At 39.0% G+C, this 14,183-nt stretch overlaps 1 protein-coding gene across 3 annotated transcripts in view; it reads right to left on the bottom strand.

Annotated features, from left to right (window-relative positions):
- Nucleotides 1-14,183, bottom strand: part of LOC132819041 (cytosolic phospholipase A2-like) — a 137,554-nt gene that overhangs the window by 77,906 nt on the left and 45,465 nt on the right. For 2 of the 3 annotated variants that reach the window (XM_060830318.1, XM_060830319.1), the window contains exons 4-5: nt 1,803-1,951; nt 623-739 (exon numbers count right to left, since the gene is read on the bottom strand). In XM_060830318.1, the coding sequence (XP_060686301.1) occupies nt 623-739; nt 1,803-1,951 (266 nt within the window). Of the gene's footprint in view, nt 1-622; nt 740-1,802; nt 1,952-14,183 lie in introns of those variants that run through there. The other variant, XM_060830322.1, reaches the window with a different exon arrangement.

The raw sequence follows: 14,183 nt of genomic DNA on the forward strand, positions 1-14,183 counted from the left end.
AACTGGAGAAACAGGAATCAAATCAAAATCTCCATCTCCACAGAGTGAGGAATCAAATCCAGATGGAGATTTTGATGTGCCTCAAAGTATGGTAAATAATGAGGACGTCCTTGAGGAGTGGGATAGGTTATTGAGCTATCTGTTTTAGGAGCAAAGAACCAAGTTGAAAGATTTGTTTCAACAGTAAGAGGACATATGCAGGAATAAGATGGGGAGGACTAGTACTACTGTGCATGAGGTGCAAGTAGGAATTGCTGTTCTGATAAAACAATACCCCTAACAGATTACAAGGCAAGACAAGCTTTTCTGGGTGTCTGGTCTAAATAACAGAGGGGTTGACCTCTGTGTAGTAACTTTGACTAAGGGGATGTGGTCAAACTCATGAAGTTGGAAAAAAGGAGCAATTAGATGGGACACCTTTACTTAAGTGGAAGAGTACTCTAATTTATTAGTATGGAAGGAGATTGAGACAGACAGTAAAAACTGACAAGACCGTTGGAAGAAAGTAGGAATGAAGTAAGATGCCATACACTGACAGGATGGTCAGTAGGGCTGATTGAAGATTATGCGATGTTTGTTTGGTATAATATCTTTGCACACGATTCATTAAAAAAAAACTTACATTATTGAAGACGAATGAAAACTCCTTCTTTTCTCCTATTTTGATGTTCTCTCCAATATTGAATGAGGTAGTGCCCAAAGTTTCATCCATCACATAATTTGCATCCATTAAAGTAATCTATGAAGCAAATACATCAAAATAATCAGGTCATGTGTCCACAGCAGAAATCAGATTGGCCAAATGTAAGCAGCTGACCATAAGAATTGCATAAGCTTTTCTGCAGGATCTGATCCAAACACTAAAGTTCCTTCATTGTCCATTTGTCTGTTTAACATTAATTGCACTGCTCCTGAAAGCACTCACTGCCAAAGGGAAATCTGAAATTTGCCCAAGTAACCATTCTTCTTAAATGAGCCTTGATGTGGCAGGTAAGTTATTCATCTCTGTGATCAATCCTGTTCTGTCATATCTGACATCTACACAATGCGCAGTCACTGGATAATCAAGAGCAGAAATTCAAAATAATTATTTCCCAAAATGGGAAAAATTCAATTTTATCTCAATAATGTTATAGATTATGTCCAAGAATATAAAAGAATAGATCACACCATTATCCCAGAACAACTGGGACATACATGTAACCATATCGGAGACAATATCAGAAAGAGACTGAAGAGCAGCAAGCCCTGTCAGCAAAAGAGTCATTTCAGAGAATCCTGAGGACTGGGGCCATTGAGTGCTTTTCCAATTTTCTCCTTCTGTATATAATACCAATACATTGTGTCTGTCTGCTTCTATGTGGAATTACAGATGGGAGCGGCGAGAGTTTAATTGGGAGAGTGATGTAACGCTTATATTTGCTAATGCAAAAGCAAAGTACTACGGATGCTGGAAATCTGAAATAAAAACAAAGTGCTGGAGAAACTCAGCAGATCTGGTGATAACTGGAGAGATAAACAGAGTTCACACTTCAAGCCCAGTTTCTTCAGAGCTAATTGAGTATCATCGGTTTACTTCATGGAAGTGTTGTTCTTTTTAACCAGTAGGGTCAACAAATTGAAACACTTGTACAGTTTTGAGATTGCATAAGATGTAACTGTTCACAGCTGATTATGGCATTTATATACAACATACATAAATACTGTTTATATACACTGTTAATGTACATCAATGATAATCACTAATCTATATGATTAGAATTGAATATCCAAATCCAATTATCTGGAAGAGGACATTTTACCTCCATAATATTCTTCTCATTGGGGTCAAGAAGAAATTCAAATGTCTCATTCCATTCTGGGTTGACAATGTTGTTGAGGTACTTGGTGCGTTTGCGGCCCTCTGGTGCCGTGGCGATGAACAATTCAATGTAAGGGTCAGGAGTGTCAACTAAATAGGACATAAAAAAAGTCACTGCACATTGATTCCTACGTCCAAAACAGTACATCTTTGATTCCTAATTCCATCATTATACGTCATTGGAAAATATAGAAAACTAACAGTGTTTTCCAGAGTGCACCATTCAGACTGTTTAATTTGGGTAAATTAACTGAATAAATATTTAGCTTCAGGCTGCCAAATCATGATGTAAGTGAATGGAATACATTCCTTTTCAATTTTCCTTTAGAGTTTTGAGCACACCAAATTGTGGGATTTGATGCAAGGTAATTGAATAGTTCTCACTTCTGCATAAATCATTGGTGTTCATAGGTCGTTTGTAATTTTTCTAATGGAAAGGCTGTATAATCTCATCCTAAACATGCACAGTGTCTCAAAGATCAGAAGGAAGTTTTTACAATACCATTGTAAATAATTCCACTTTCCATGTGAGTCTTTCATTTACCCTTTTTATTGTCTATTTCTTATCCAGTGCTAGATTATGCCAGTTGTGAGGGATGGAACAGTATCAGTGCTGATAGTCATCATTCATTCTTAGGAGGAAACAAACAAGTTCTCACTTACTTCCTCAAATCTCTTCCAACAATAGGGAGTATGTAATAGGAGGAAGCCAGAAGAGATTAGGCAGAATAACTTGAGTGATAAGGCATAGAGGATTGTACTAGTGATGGGAGGAGATGGCGAGGAGAGAAAAACAGGTTGCAAATCAGAGAAACAAGGTGCTGCACAAGAGGCTGCTAAATAAGAGAACAGGCCATGGTGTTAGGGGCAAGCTGACAAGAAGAAGGGGTTAAAGTGGTCCTTTACTAGATGGCAGGGACCACATCTGTTCATGTTATAGATTACCAATCTGGACAAAGGAACTGAGGGAATTGCTGCAAAGTTTCCCAAAGATTGCCTAAAAATAGGTAGGGGCCAAGGATTGTTGAGGGAACAAGGAGGCTGCAGAAGGGCTTGGACAGTCTAAGAGAGTGGGCAAAGAAGTGGCAGATGGAGTATAATGTGGAAACATGTGAGATTATGTACTTTGCTTGGAATAATACATGCATAGGCTATATTCTAAACATGGAAAGGCTTCAGAAATCTAAAGGTGAAGGGACTTAGGAGTCCTAGTTCAGGAATCCCATAAGGTTAACATTCAGATTCGTTTAGTGGTTAGGAAAAGAAATACAATGTTAGCATTGCTTTCAAGAGGACAAGAATGCAAGAGCAGAGATATACTGCTGAGGCTGTAAAAAGGCTTTGGTCAGACCACATTTGGAATACTGTGAGCAGCTTTCAGCCCTGTACCTAAGGAAGTATATGCTGTCATTGGAGGGTTCCAGAGGAGGATTACGGGAATGATGCCAGGGTGTCATTTGAGGAGTGATTGAGGACTCCGAGTCTGTACTCAATGGAGTTTGGAAGGATAAGGGAGGATCTTTTTGATACTTACAGAATACTGAGAGGTCTGGCTGGAGTGGATTTGGAGAAGCTGCTTCCACTGGTAAGAGAGATTAGGACTGAGGGCACAGCCTTTAGAACTGAGATGGGGAAGGATTTCTTCAGCCAGAGGTTGGTAAATCTGTGGAACTCATTGCTGCAGAAGGCTGTGGAGGCCAAGTCATTGAATATATTTCAGACAGAGATAAATAGGTTCTTGGTGATTAGCAAGGGGAGCACAGGTTATGGAAGAAGGCAGAAGGATGGGTTGAGAAACATATCAGGTCAGGCAGCATCCAAAGAGCAGGAGAATCGATGTTTCGGGCATGAGCCCTGCTTCCTGAAGAAGGGCTCATGCCCGAAACGTCGATTCTCCTGCTCTTTGGATGCTGCCTGACCTGCTGCACTTTTCCAGCAACACATTTTCAGCTCTGATCTCCAGCAACTGCAGTCCTTACTTTCTCCTTGAGAAACATATCTACCTTGATCAAATGGCAGAGCAGACTCAATGGGCTGAATGGCCTAATTCTGCTGTGTCATTATGCAGGGGGCAGCCATTTGGTGTCAGGTCTGCCCTGGCTCTGAATGAGCATGACGATTTAGTTCTATTCTCCTGCATTTTCTCTGTATCCCTGACCATTGCTTTGATTCAAAAAAATATTTAATGCCTTCTTGAATGCCTCAATTGAGCCTACCTCCATCGCACTTCCAAGCCATGCGTTCCAGACACTATTCACTGCTGTGTGAAAAACCTTTTTTTCATGCCTTTCCTGGTGTCACCTGATTTTGCAAACTTCGATCACTTAGCTTTTTTCCTCTTCAAGAAAAGGGAAGACCCACCTTCTCCAATCTATTTTTATAAGTGAGGTTTCTCATTCCTCAAACAATTCTAGTAAACCTCTTCTGCACTCTCTTCATTGCATTCACATCCTTCTTCAAGGTATGATGCCCAAAACTGTCGACAAACATCCACCTGAGGTCTAACCAGTATCTTGTTGGTCAGTAAGCTCAGTTCCTGGTTTGCAGTTCAGTGCGATGTCAATGGCAGGGATCCAGTTCCCACTTTGACGGAGGTTATCAGGAAGGTCCCTACTTCTCAACCTCTCCCCTCACCTGAGGTATGATGACCTCAGGTTAAACTCTCCACCAGTCATCTGCATGAGAGCGCAGTTGCCTGGTCCTCTGGAAATATGATAACTTAACTAATATCTTATCCATGTTCAACATAACCTTTTTGTTCTTGTACCCATTGCCACTATGAACAAAGACTAGGATACCAAATGCTTTATGAACTGCACTCTCCACCTGTCTGGCCATTTCTAATGACTCATGCTTAAAGTGTCACATAAGCCAAAAAGTTCCCAGTGGGGGGGTTACGGTTAACAGTGATTGGGATTAATATCATTCATAAGATGATATGAAGATCGGAATTTACAGCTTTCACACAATAAGATTGTGGCTGCTTTTGTACAGCTCCACTCCTCCATCCTGTCCTTAAGTTCCATCATTTCCGTAACTTCTAAAATATCTCTTGATCTCTGTCTTGAATCTACTCAATGAATGAGCATCTGCCATCCTGTGGAATTGAGAATTTCCAAAACTATGCAGTCCTGTGTATGATATCATCTCAGCACAAAATGGCTGACCATTCATTCCAAGAGAATGACTCTTAGTCTGAAACTCTGCAATCACAAACTAATCTTGATAGCATCAACCCTGTCAAGACTCCTAAGAATGTTATATGTTTTAATGAAGTTGATTTTCACAGTGACTTCACACAGATAAACTGCTGCTGTCTTCATAGTGGCTATGCATGTTTCAACACAGCACAGTCCAATGCAAATTTCCATTTTTATTTTCACTGTAAAAGAATGAAGACTATTGTTTTGAAGGCATAGGAAAATTGTGGCTGAACAATTCCACTTTGCAAGAAAGGACCCAGTTGCAGAGTGACTTGATGGAAGTCTTTAAAATAATCAAGACATTTGTTAGAGTGGATACTGAGATAGTGTTTCCTTTTGTTGGCTGCAGGGTAACTAGAGGTCACCAATATTAGTTAGTCACCCAAGAAATACCGGAACTCAGTATCACAATGTGTGACTGGAGTGAGTGGTACACAAACATTTAATAGGAAGCTAAATAGGAAAATGAGGATGAACCTAATTGAGGATTATGATGATGGATTTCCACAAGGAAAGAGTTTGCAGAATTACGGAGCATGAAGTTGAGTATGGACTCATTGGAACAAATGGCTCATTCCTGAGCTGTATATTTGATGCAAAATTTTCCAGTCAATAAAGTTAAAGGCATAAGCCTGCATGCTGTTAGTCTGACTTCACTAAAAACATACATCTTGTTAACTTAACAGTACAAGAATCTACCAATGATCTCACCCAATGTTTACTTAACAAAAATTGGACTTAATAAAATAATCGAATAGTATATTTTGTATGGCATAATGATTTCATTACTAGTACATCCTCTATCTTATGTTTACCACAGATAATTTGCTTACATAATGGAAATGTTTATAACTGTCATGCATTTCCTGTTGTACACATTACAACATTCAAATATCTGTGTCACATGTAAAAAGGGGGTGCTTGAATACTGAAACACATTTATTTGGCACAGGTTTGGTACAGAAGCCAGAATGTTTTGCAAAGTCATCATAAAACTCTAATCACATAGTCAAAAGTGGTGATGATAAGCTGTGACAATAAGTAGGCTTTGTCCAATGTTCACTCATTAACAATTAAGCATCATAGCCTTAATGGGACACCGCTTCCCTTAAAGCAGAGTAATACATTCTGCATTAATGGCTTCACAATATCTGCAGAAAATTGGCCTATACAAGTAGCACCAAATATGATCATACAAAGTCAACAGCCTAGTTTGTATCTTCCTCTAGTTCTTTATCACTCACTTCCAGAAGCCCATTTTGCCTTCTGACACAGGTCAATTTCAATTCCACCCTGTGCAAATGTCACTACAAATTTGTGACTTATATGCAGTATTTATCTTTGTATCACTTTGAGTGTTATTGTGTTCATAGAAACACAACTCTACAAAAGAATTTCAAAAATCCACATAACCAAATGGCTGTTATTAAAGCATGTTACCCTTAAGTAATGTGCATTGGAGTGCTGGTTGAAATGATTGGGGGTCACATTATTATTTTAATGAAAGCATTCAAAAAAAAAGGAACAAGATAAAAATCTGAAGAGAACTGGGTGTTGATGTTAATTTGAGTTCAGTCACTGAAAAATAATGCTTTATTAAATAATAATTATTTTGCAAAATCTGCAGATCACATGTTTGCAGAATAAGAGCAGTATAATTTGTCATTACCATATTACTGAATATTGAATTAAGTACTGGAAATGAGCATTGGCATAATAAATGCAGATCTGGTTTAAAAGAAAGTCTTGAAGGGATGTTTTCTTAAAATGCCTGGCAAACATTGTTTTAACTATAAAAGGAAAAAGAAGTGTTTGAAAACCTTTTGCAACTTGAAAATTTCACATCTAAGTGCTCGGAGAATGGGATTAACAATTTTGTATGTGTGATTTAAAACAAAGAAATGTTTGGCTGACATTTAAAATTATACTTCTCCATTTAGCAGATGAATTGATTGTGGTTGCAGTTTTTAAAAACCAATTTGGATTCTCCCTCTTGTTCCTTGTGACTATTTTCCTCTTTGTATACTTAACCAAAATGTTCTTGGCTAGAGATTAGTGTTAAACGAACCATTTGCCAAGCACTATGCAACACCGCTTGTTGTTACAGGCAGGCTTTCATTCTTCAGATTCTTTCAGCAACTTAATTTAAACATCTGGCAGACTTAACAAAGTCATATTTTTAACACACGATTTTTTAAAAATTGAACACTTAATGCAGGCAAAGCCCAGTAAAATAAATAGTGCAGGGATTCCAGAGCTGAATTAATACCAGATAATGCTGAAATTGCACAGTTCAGTTACTATTTGAAGGTGATAATCAGATTGAAGGCATTTTGGGTGAAACCTTGACCTGTTTTACAGATGATGACAGAACTGCTGTACATTGATTTTTTTTAACTAAAGTGGAAGCATTATCTAGTACACAGAGAATTTAAAAGGAAATGCGCAATCTGTATTTAATGGCATTTATCCTTTAGCAGATGTATTTCATCTCTGAACACAGCAGCATCTGTGCATTGCTTTCTTTACTATTCATTCAGCACTGATTGCCAAAGGTTGTATGTGTGTTGACCAGAATCCTGCAATAAAGATACTTGCAATGTTCAATTAATCAGAAGAGGGCATCAGTTCAATGATAGATGTGTAGATCATTTTTTCTCAGTGGCTACAAGGCTATTGAATCTATACATTTTGCTCATTTCTATTTAGGACAGCAGTTGACAGTTGGATGGTAAAAACGATGACTGCAGATGCTGGAAACCAGAGTCCATTGTGGCCACCATTGTAAGGTTGTAATAGTGCTTGTTTATGACAAGTATTGGCAACACAAAGACACATTTTGTCACAGCTTTTCATCTTAAACTCATCAGGACATTTCCCAAATATAATCATTTAAGAGGGAAACCCACATTTATTCTGAGTGAGAGAAGAGTGTGGATTGGTTGGCTGGTGGGCTCTGAATTGAAAAGGCATTGTCAAAGAGAATGCATCCATTAATGATGGCTGACAGTTAACAGCCAGATTTTAAGTTTTGAAACCAGGTACGTTGATGCTCATTGGTCATCACAATGCCCTGAGTGAATGACTGTCACCTATTTTGCATGTGGCTAACAGCCATTTCCTGGCTAATTCCTCAGGGTATTATCCTGATCAATTGGAATCAGTTAGCTGTGTTTAACATGTAAATCACGTCAGGCTGTAAGCCTGGGTACACTCCCCTGGCAATGCTTGTACTGACCAGCAGCCACTTGCCAATAAATCAGTACTCTCCATTCATGTAGTATGAATGTTGGTTTTGCCCTTGAATTAGCACTCTTGTGAGATGCCCTGATGACTGTAAGATGATGAGTTTCAACAAGATGCATCTTTTTTCAGCAACACATAAATTCTGTATGACCAAACATAAGGCAAATAATCTTGTTATTTAGAACGACTTGGTAAGTTCCTCCAGCTAATTGGCTTTCCAGTGTATTTGTCGAGATGAATGGCCACCAGCATTATGCTTCAAAATCAATCAAAGATTTTCAATTTTGCTTCATTATCCAAAGTTTGGGTTGATGCTTTCCATGGTGGTTCTCAAGGCTGTTACTCCTGAGCTGTCCAATTATAATGAGACTGTAGAGATTGTTATTTGCTATATCTGCAATGACTAGTCCTTGGTCATCAAGATGGCGGTGGAGTAAGGCTCCTGAGTTGTATCTCGTCTGCTCCACCGCTTTTCTTTTCCTTTTGTTATTTTCTTTTGGTTTTTTTCTCTTGAGTTTGGAAGATAGTGGCAAGGGATCCCAATGTGGACAAAAGTGGATCCAGTGTGGACGTTATGACAGCAGTGAATGAGCCCAGCTCAGACTTATGCGAGGGTAAGCACGGGACCTGGCATCAGTATCGGAGGCTGCTACATCAGTGGATGCCACGTTGGCAAGGTCGGCCCTGTGGTGAAAGGTGGCCCTTGGGAATTGGCGACTTCAATGCTGGTGGTGGTGAAGCAATAGTGCAATGGCATCATGGCAACATCAGTGAGGTGGGCTTAGAAACAAAAGATAGCTCCTGAAGAATGGCAACTTTGACACTGGTTGGGTCTGGCGTAGACGGTGGTGAGGTGGTGGAGGAGGGATAGTGACACAGACATTGTTGATGATGAGCTAGCTCAGTACTGATGGACTCTCTTTAATCTATATCTTTCCTTTTCCCCATTTTTCTTAAACGATTCAAAGTGGAGCCTGATCATGGTGACATTGGAAAAGCCTCTCATTGTATTTAATGTTTTCTCGCTATAAAATGTACATAGAGTCATAGAGATGTACAGCACAGAAACAGACTTTTTGGTCCAACTTGTCCATGCCAACCAGATATCCCAACCCAACCTAGTCCCACCTGCCAGCACCTAGCCCATGTCCCTCCAAACCCATCCTATTCATATACCCGTCCAGATGTCTTTTAAATGTTGCAATTGTACCAGCCTCCACCACTTCCTCTGATAGCTCATTCCATACACGTACCACCCTCTGTGTGAAAACGTTGCCCCTTAGGTCTCTTTTAAATCTTTCCCCTCTCACCCTAAACCTATGCCCTCTAGTTCTGGACTCCCCCACCCCAGGGAAAAGACTTTGTCTATTTAACTTATCCATGCTTATGATTTTATAAACCTCTACAAGGTCGCTCCTCAGCCTCCAATGCTCCGGGGAAAACAACTCCAGCCTGTTCAACTTCTGCCTGTAGCTCAAATCCTCCAACCCTGGCAACTTCCTCATAAATCTTTTCTGAATCCTTTCAAGTTTCACAACATCTTTCCGATAGGAAGGAGACCAGAATTCCATGCAGTATTCCAAAAGTAGCCTAATCAATGTCCTGTACAACCACAACATGACTCCCAACTCTTGTACTCAATACTCTGACCAATAAAGGAAAGCATACCATACACCTTCATCACTATCCTATCTACCTGCGACTCTACTTTTAAGGAGCTATGAACCTGTACTCCAAAGTCTCTTTGTTCAGCAACACTCCCTAGGACCTTACCATTAAATGCTTATGTCCTGCTAAGATTTGCTTTCCCAAAATGCAGCACCTTGCATTTATCTGAATTAAACTCTATCTGCCATTTCTCATCCCACTGTCCATCTGATCAAGATCCTGTTGTAATCTGAGGTAACCGTCTTTTCTGTCCACATGACAATAATTCATTCATTCACGCTCCCAAAGCAGCCATTCTCAGATATTCTTGGAAAGGAGAAAAAGCATGTGTGTGGGGTGAGGGGAATTATGAGTCATCAACCAACTATCTCCAAATATGACCCAGACTGAGACAGCCCTGATGTAGTTTTCACAAACCAGTTCAATATGCCTATTTACTGAAGCTCTTAGCAGTTTTATTGTGCTGTTGAGCCAAATGAGTTTGGTCTATTTTCCCTCTAAAAGGGGAAAAAAATTCCCCTTATCTCTGTCTTTAATGGATAACACCTTATTTTTAAGTAATGCCCTCTAATTCTCGACTTTCACGCGTTCTTTCCATATCTCACCCTGTCAACACCTCTCAGAATTTTACATTTCAATTAAATTGCCTCTTACCTTCTAAACTCCAGTGGATACAAGCTTAGACCGCTTAACCTGTCCTCATGAGACAACTCGCCCTTTTCTGATATTACTTGTTCAATTCATTTCCAACACCTTCATTTTCCATTATCAATTCCCAGACTCACTTTCTACAGAACAATTACCTTGTTACCTCTCTTCTGTTTTTAAATATCTTGAGAAACTCTTACTGTCATTACATTTCTAGCTAGCTCTCTATCACACTTTAATTTTTCATTCCCTATTAATCTTTTATTGTATTTTTATTTTGTTTATTCATATTATAACTATTTGCTGTAATTTTGTATTCTGTCCAATCCATACATATTTACATGCTTTTTCTTTAAGTTTGAAATTTCATAAACATTTTTTAGTAAACAATAGATGGTAGATCCTCCTATTGGAAATTTTCTTTCCTGTTGGATTTGTGAAATATTTATCAGAGCACTTGCCTAATTTGTTATCAGAGCATGCAAGCTCACTGAGCAGTGCTGGGCAGTGATATCAGGCACAGAATAACCTTGCAGTTTTTATTCAATTCAAAGAAACTAGCAATAACAAATCAACATGGTCTAGGAATGATCCAAATTAGACCCTGAAAGACAACAAAAAAAAATCAAGAGAATTGCATATGCTGGAAATCAGAAACAATAAACAGAAATTGCTGGGAAAACTCAGCAGGTCTGGCAGCATCTATGGAGAGAAAGCAGAGTTCAAATTTCGGGTCTATTGACCCTTCTTTAGACCATTGTTGAGAGACATTATCTGGTACACAACATTAAAAGACCTGAACATTTTAGAGATCATGAATGAAATGAATATGCAGAAACGGATTAAAGTGGGACAGACTAGAATCATTGCTAATCTGGTACTGAAAGATAATTTTCTTTGTTAAACATTGGGTAACTTGCACCTGCAATTGGTAGTGCAGCATTTATTTTAAATGAAAACGGGAATGTTTGAAGGATGGCAATTGCACACAATGGCTTGCTGTGGTCATGTGAAATCTACCTTTGCTGTAGCTTTCTTTCACTTTAGTTTGTGGTAGGCATTAAACACATTACTCAAAACAAAGTCAAGTCCTTGAACTTAGAACAGCACCATGAGGTCTTTGCTGTTAGCCAGAGTCACCAGTATTCAACTTAACAGTTCATTTAGGTGTGACATCCAACAACTTCACCTTTTGACAGGGCTGCATTGAGGAGACTGCCTACATTAAGTAGTGAAGTCCTGGTCCAAGCTTTAAACTCCAAAGATTCTGATTCAGTGTTTCGAGGGCTCAGTCAATCTGACCACAATGGGTTAAATTAATGCTTGAGCAAATCTACTTTCACAGAACAAGGCCTTAACCAAGATTTTGCATATATCAAATTCGTATGCAAGTGGATTTGAATATATTCCAAAAATAAGTAATGAGTAGTAAGGTTGTGCCTTAAAGTTTGCCCTGTCACAGTCATCATACCTACTCTCCCAAACTAAAATGCCAATGCTCTTTTTAAAGCAAGAAGCACTCATTGTGAACTCATGGACAATCTATGTATTTATAGAAAGGATTTCAAGCAAGGAGAAGGTCAAGGCCTGGCAACATAAAACATGTGTAAACACGTGCCAACATTTGAACTCTATTAATGCAGTTGTGTATAATGGACAGCTGTTTATTGGAACATACACTACAGTCGACATATTTCAAAACACTTAAAACACTGACATTTAGGTCTGGGTTAGAAATTGCAAATACATTAGGATCTAAAAGCATATTCAACCTAAGTCAAGACCCGAACTATTTGCAAACTGCTTCAGGTCAGCCAGTTAATCTCCTCAAGATCTAGTATCAGCACAATGGATGAGCTCAGGACCAAATTATGTTGCACAGACGTTTTCAGCATGTTAGCCTGCCAGAATGGGTCTTAAAGTCATGTGTGCAAGACAAAGCGTTCACATCTCTGCTGGAATTCGTTTTCAAGTAATGCCAGAGAAGCAGGGATGGAAACTGTAACAAATTGAGCATTTGTCTAAACAATATCCTTTGACTTTATGTTATGATTCCAATGAACATTGGATGCTTGATGATACTGCAATAAAAGGGATCAAGCTATACTGGACGTACTGTAGTCAGCCTGGTGGCCAATTTCTGAGTACACCTGACTGCTGTACGCATTTATTATCACATCTCTCAGAAGATGGGCAATAACGGGAAAACACTCCTGCAGTATCTGAGGCATGCCTGTCAGTTTACTACTACTGTTTCCCTTTTGCTTTTCTCAGATCAGAAAAACAACTTGAGTTTATTCTACATATGTCAAAGCAATTTCAAATAAAACAGCCGAAGTGATAATTTCTCTATGGTTGGCCCTCAGATGATTAATTGCTTTAAGATTTCTTTACTGACAGTAGTTGTAAACCAATCACTGTATTTACATAAACCAAAGAATAATTCATCATCTAGTGATTAATTTGTTGCCAATGAATGCAAACAATGCAGATGAAAATTAAATTGAGATTATGCCACATTGTTCAGTGGAAAGATATCTGACATCTGACAATTCTTTCCCTCAAATCAGTTCCTTTGAAATGATTATTCAAAATAATCAACTCACTTACAGATTATTCCAGTTTCCTTTACAAAACAAAAAGCCTAAAGCTCAATTCAATTCAAATGTCATTGTATGTTCGGATCTTCATAGCAGGTATATCAACAACAGTGTATTAATTAACAATTACAAACAAAAAGAACAGTAACGTTAGTAAAGTAAGATCGTATGTTGCCAAAGAACAGTGCCATCTTGGCAGAGATCGTGAGAGGATATGAGCACTTTCCCCTTGCACACCTACACTGTTCTTCCCTTCCTGATTAACGGGACCAATATTTCTCCTTCTGTTCTGACACAGATACATCTAATGTGGACATTTAAACTGGAATCGGTGATGTGGTTGTGTCCACCAGACAGGTGCTCTCCAGTTCCGAATGTTGACAAGATTCTTTATAAGAGTCAGTTGTAGAGTTTTGGGAAGCTCCAGAACAAATATACAACACAAGGATAAACATCTGGTTATATCATACACATCCCCAGGGCCCATGTAGGCACTGGAGTAGAACTGGACACTCGAGACTCTAATGTTCCCCAAGCAGGGAGTAAGAGGTCCCAACAACTCAGATTCCTCACTACGTTGTACTGCCAGCCACATGAGCAAGACCAGAAATTGCACATAAACCTTTTGATGCAGAAATGAGATGTCAATCAACCATTTCAAGTTACAGCTGTGAAATACATCTGACAGGCTATTGTGGAAGAGTTGACAGAACTCTCACCCTGGCAAGGTTGGAATGGGTAAGCTAAGCTGACACTACTGCTCAGTACTGAGGAAAAGACAGTCAGAAATGTTGATTGATATCGACTCAAAGACCATTGAGATGTGGTGAGGAGCTCATGGATTTTTTTTGTTACCAAGACTAAGATCATGAGATCAGCTTCTTCTGATAGTTCTCTCTCTTCCCTTATCCTGGCACAAAAAACTTCCACTAAGGCTACCTCCCCTCCCTGAATGTG

Source organism: Hemiscyllium ocellatum, chromosome 9, assembly GCF_020745735.1.
Source record: "Hemiscyllium ocellatum isolate sHemOce1 chromosome 9, sHemOce1.pat.X.cur, whole genome shotgun sequence".
NCBI classification, from domain to species: domain Eukaryota; kingdom Metazoa; phylum Chordata; class Chondrichthyes; order Orectolobiformes; family Hemiscylliidae; genus Hemiscyllium; species Hemiscyllium ocellatum.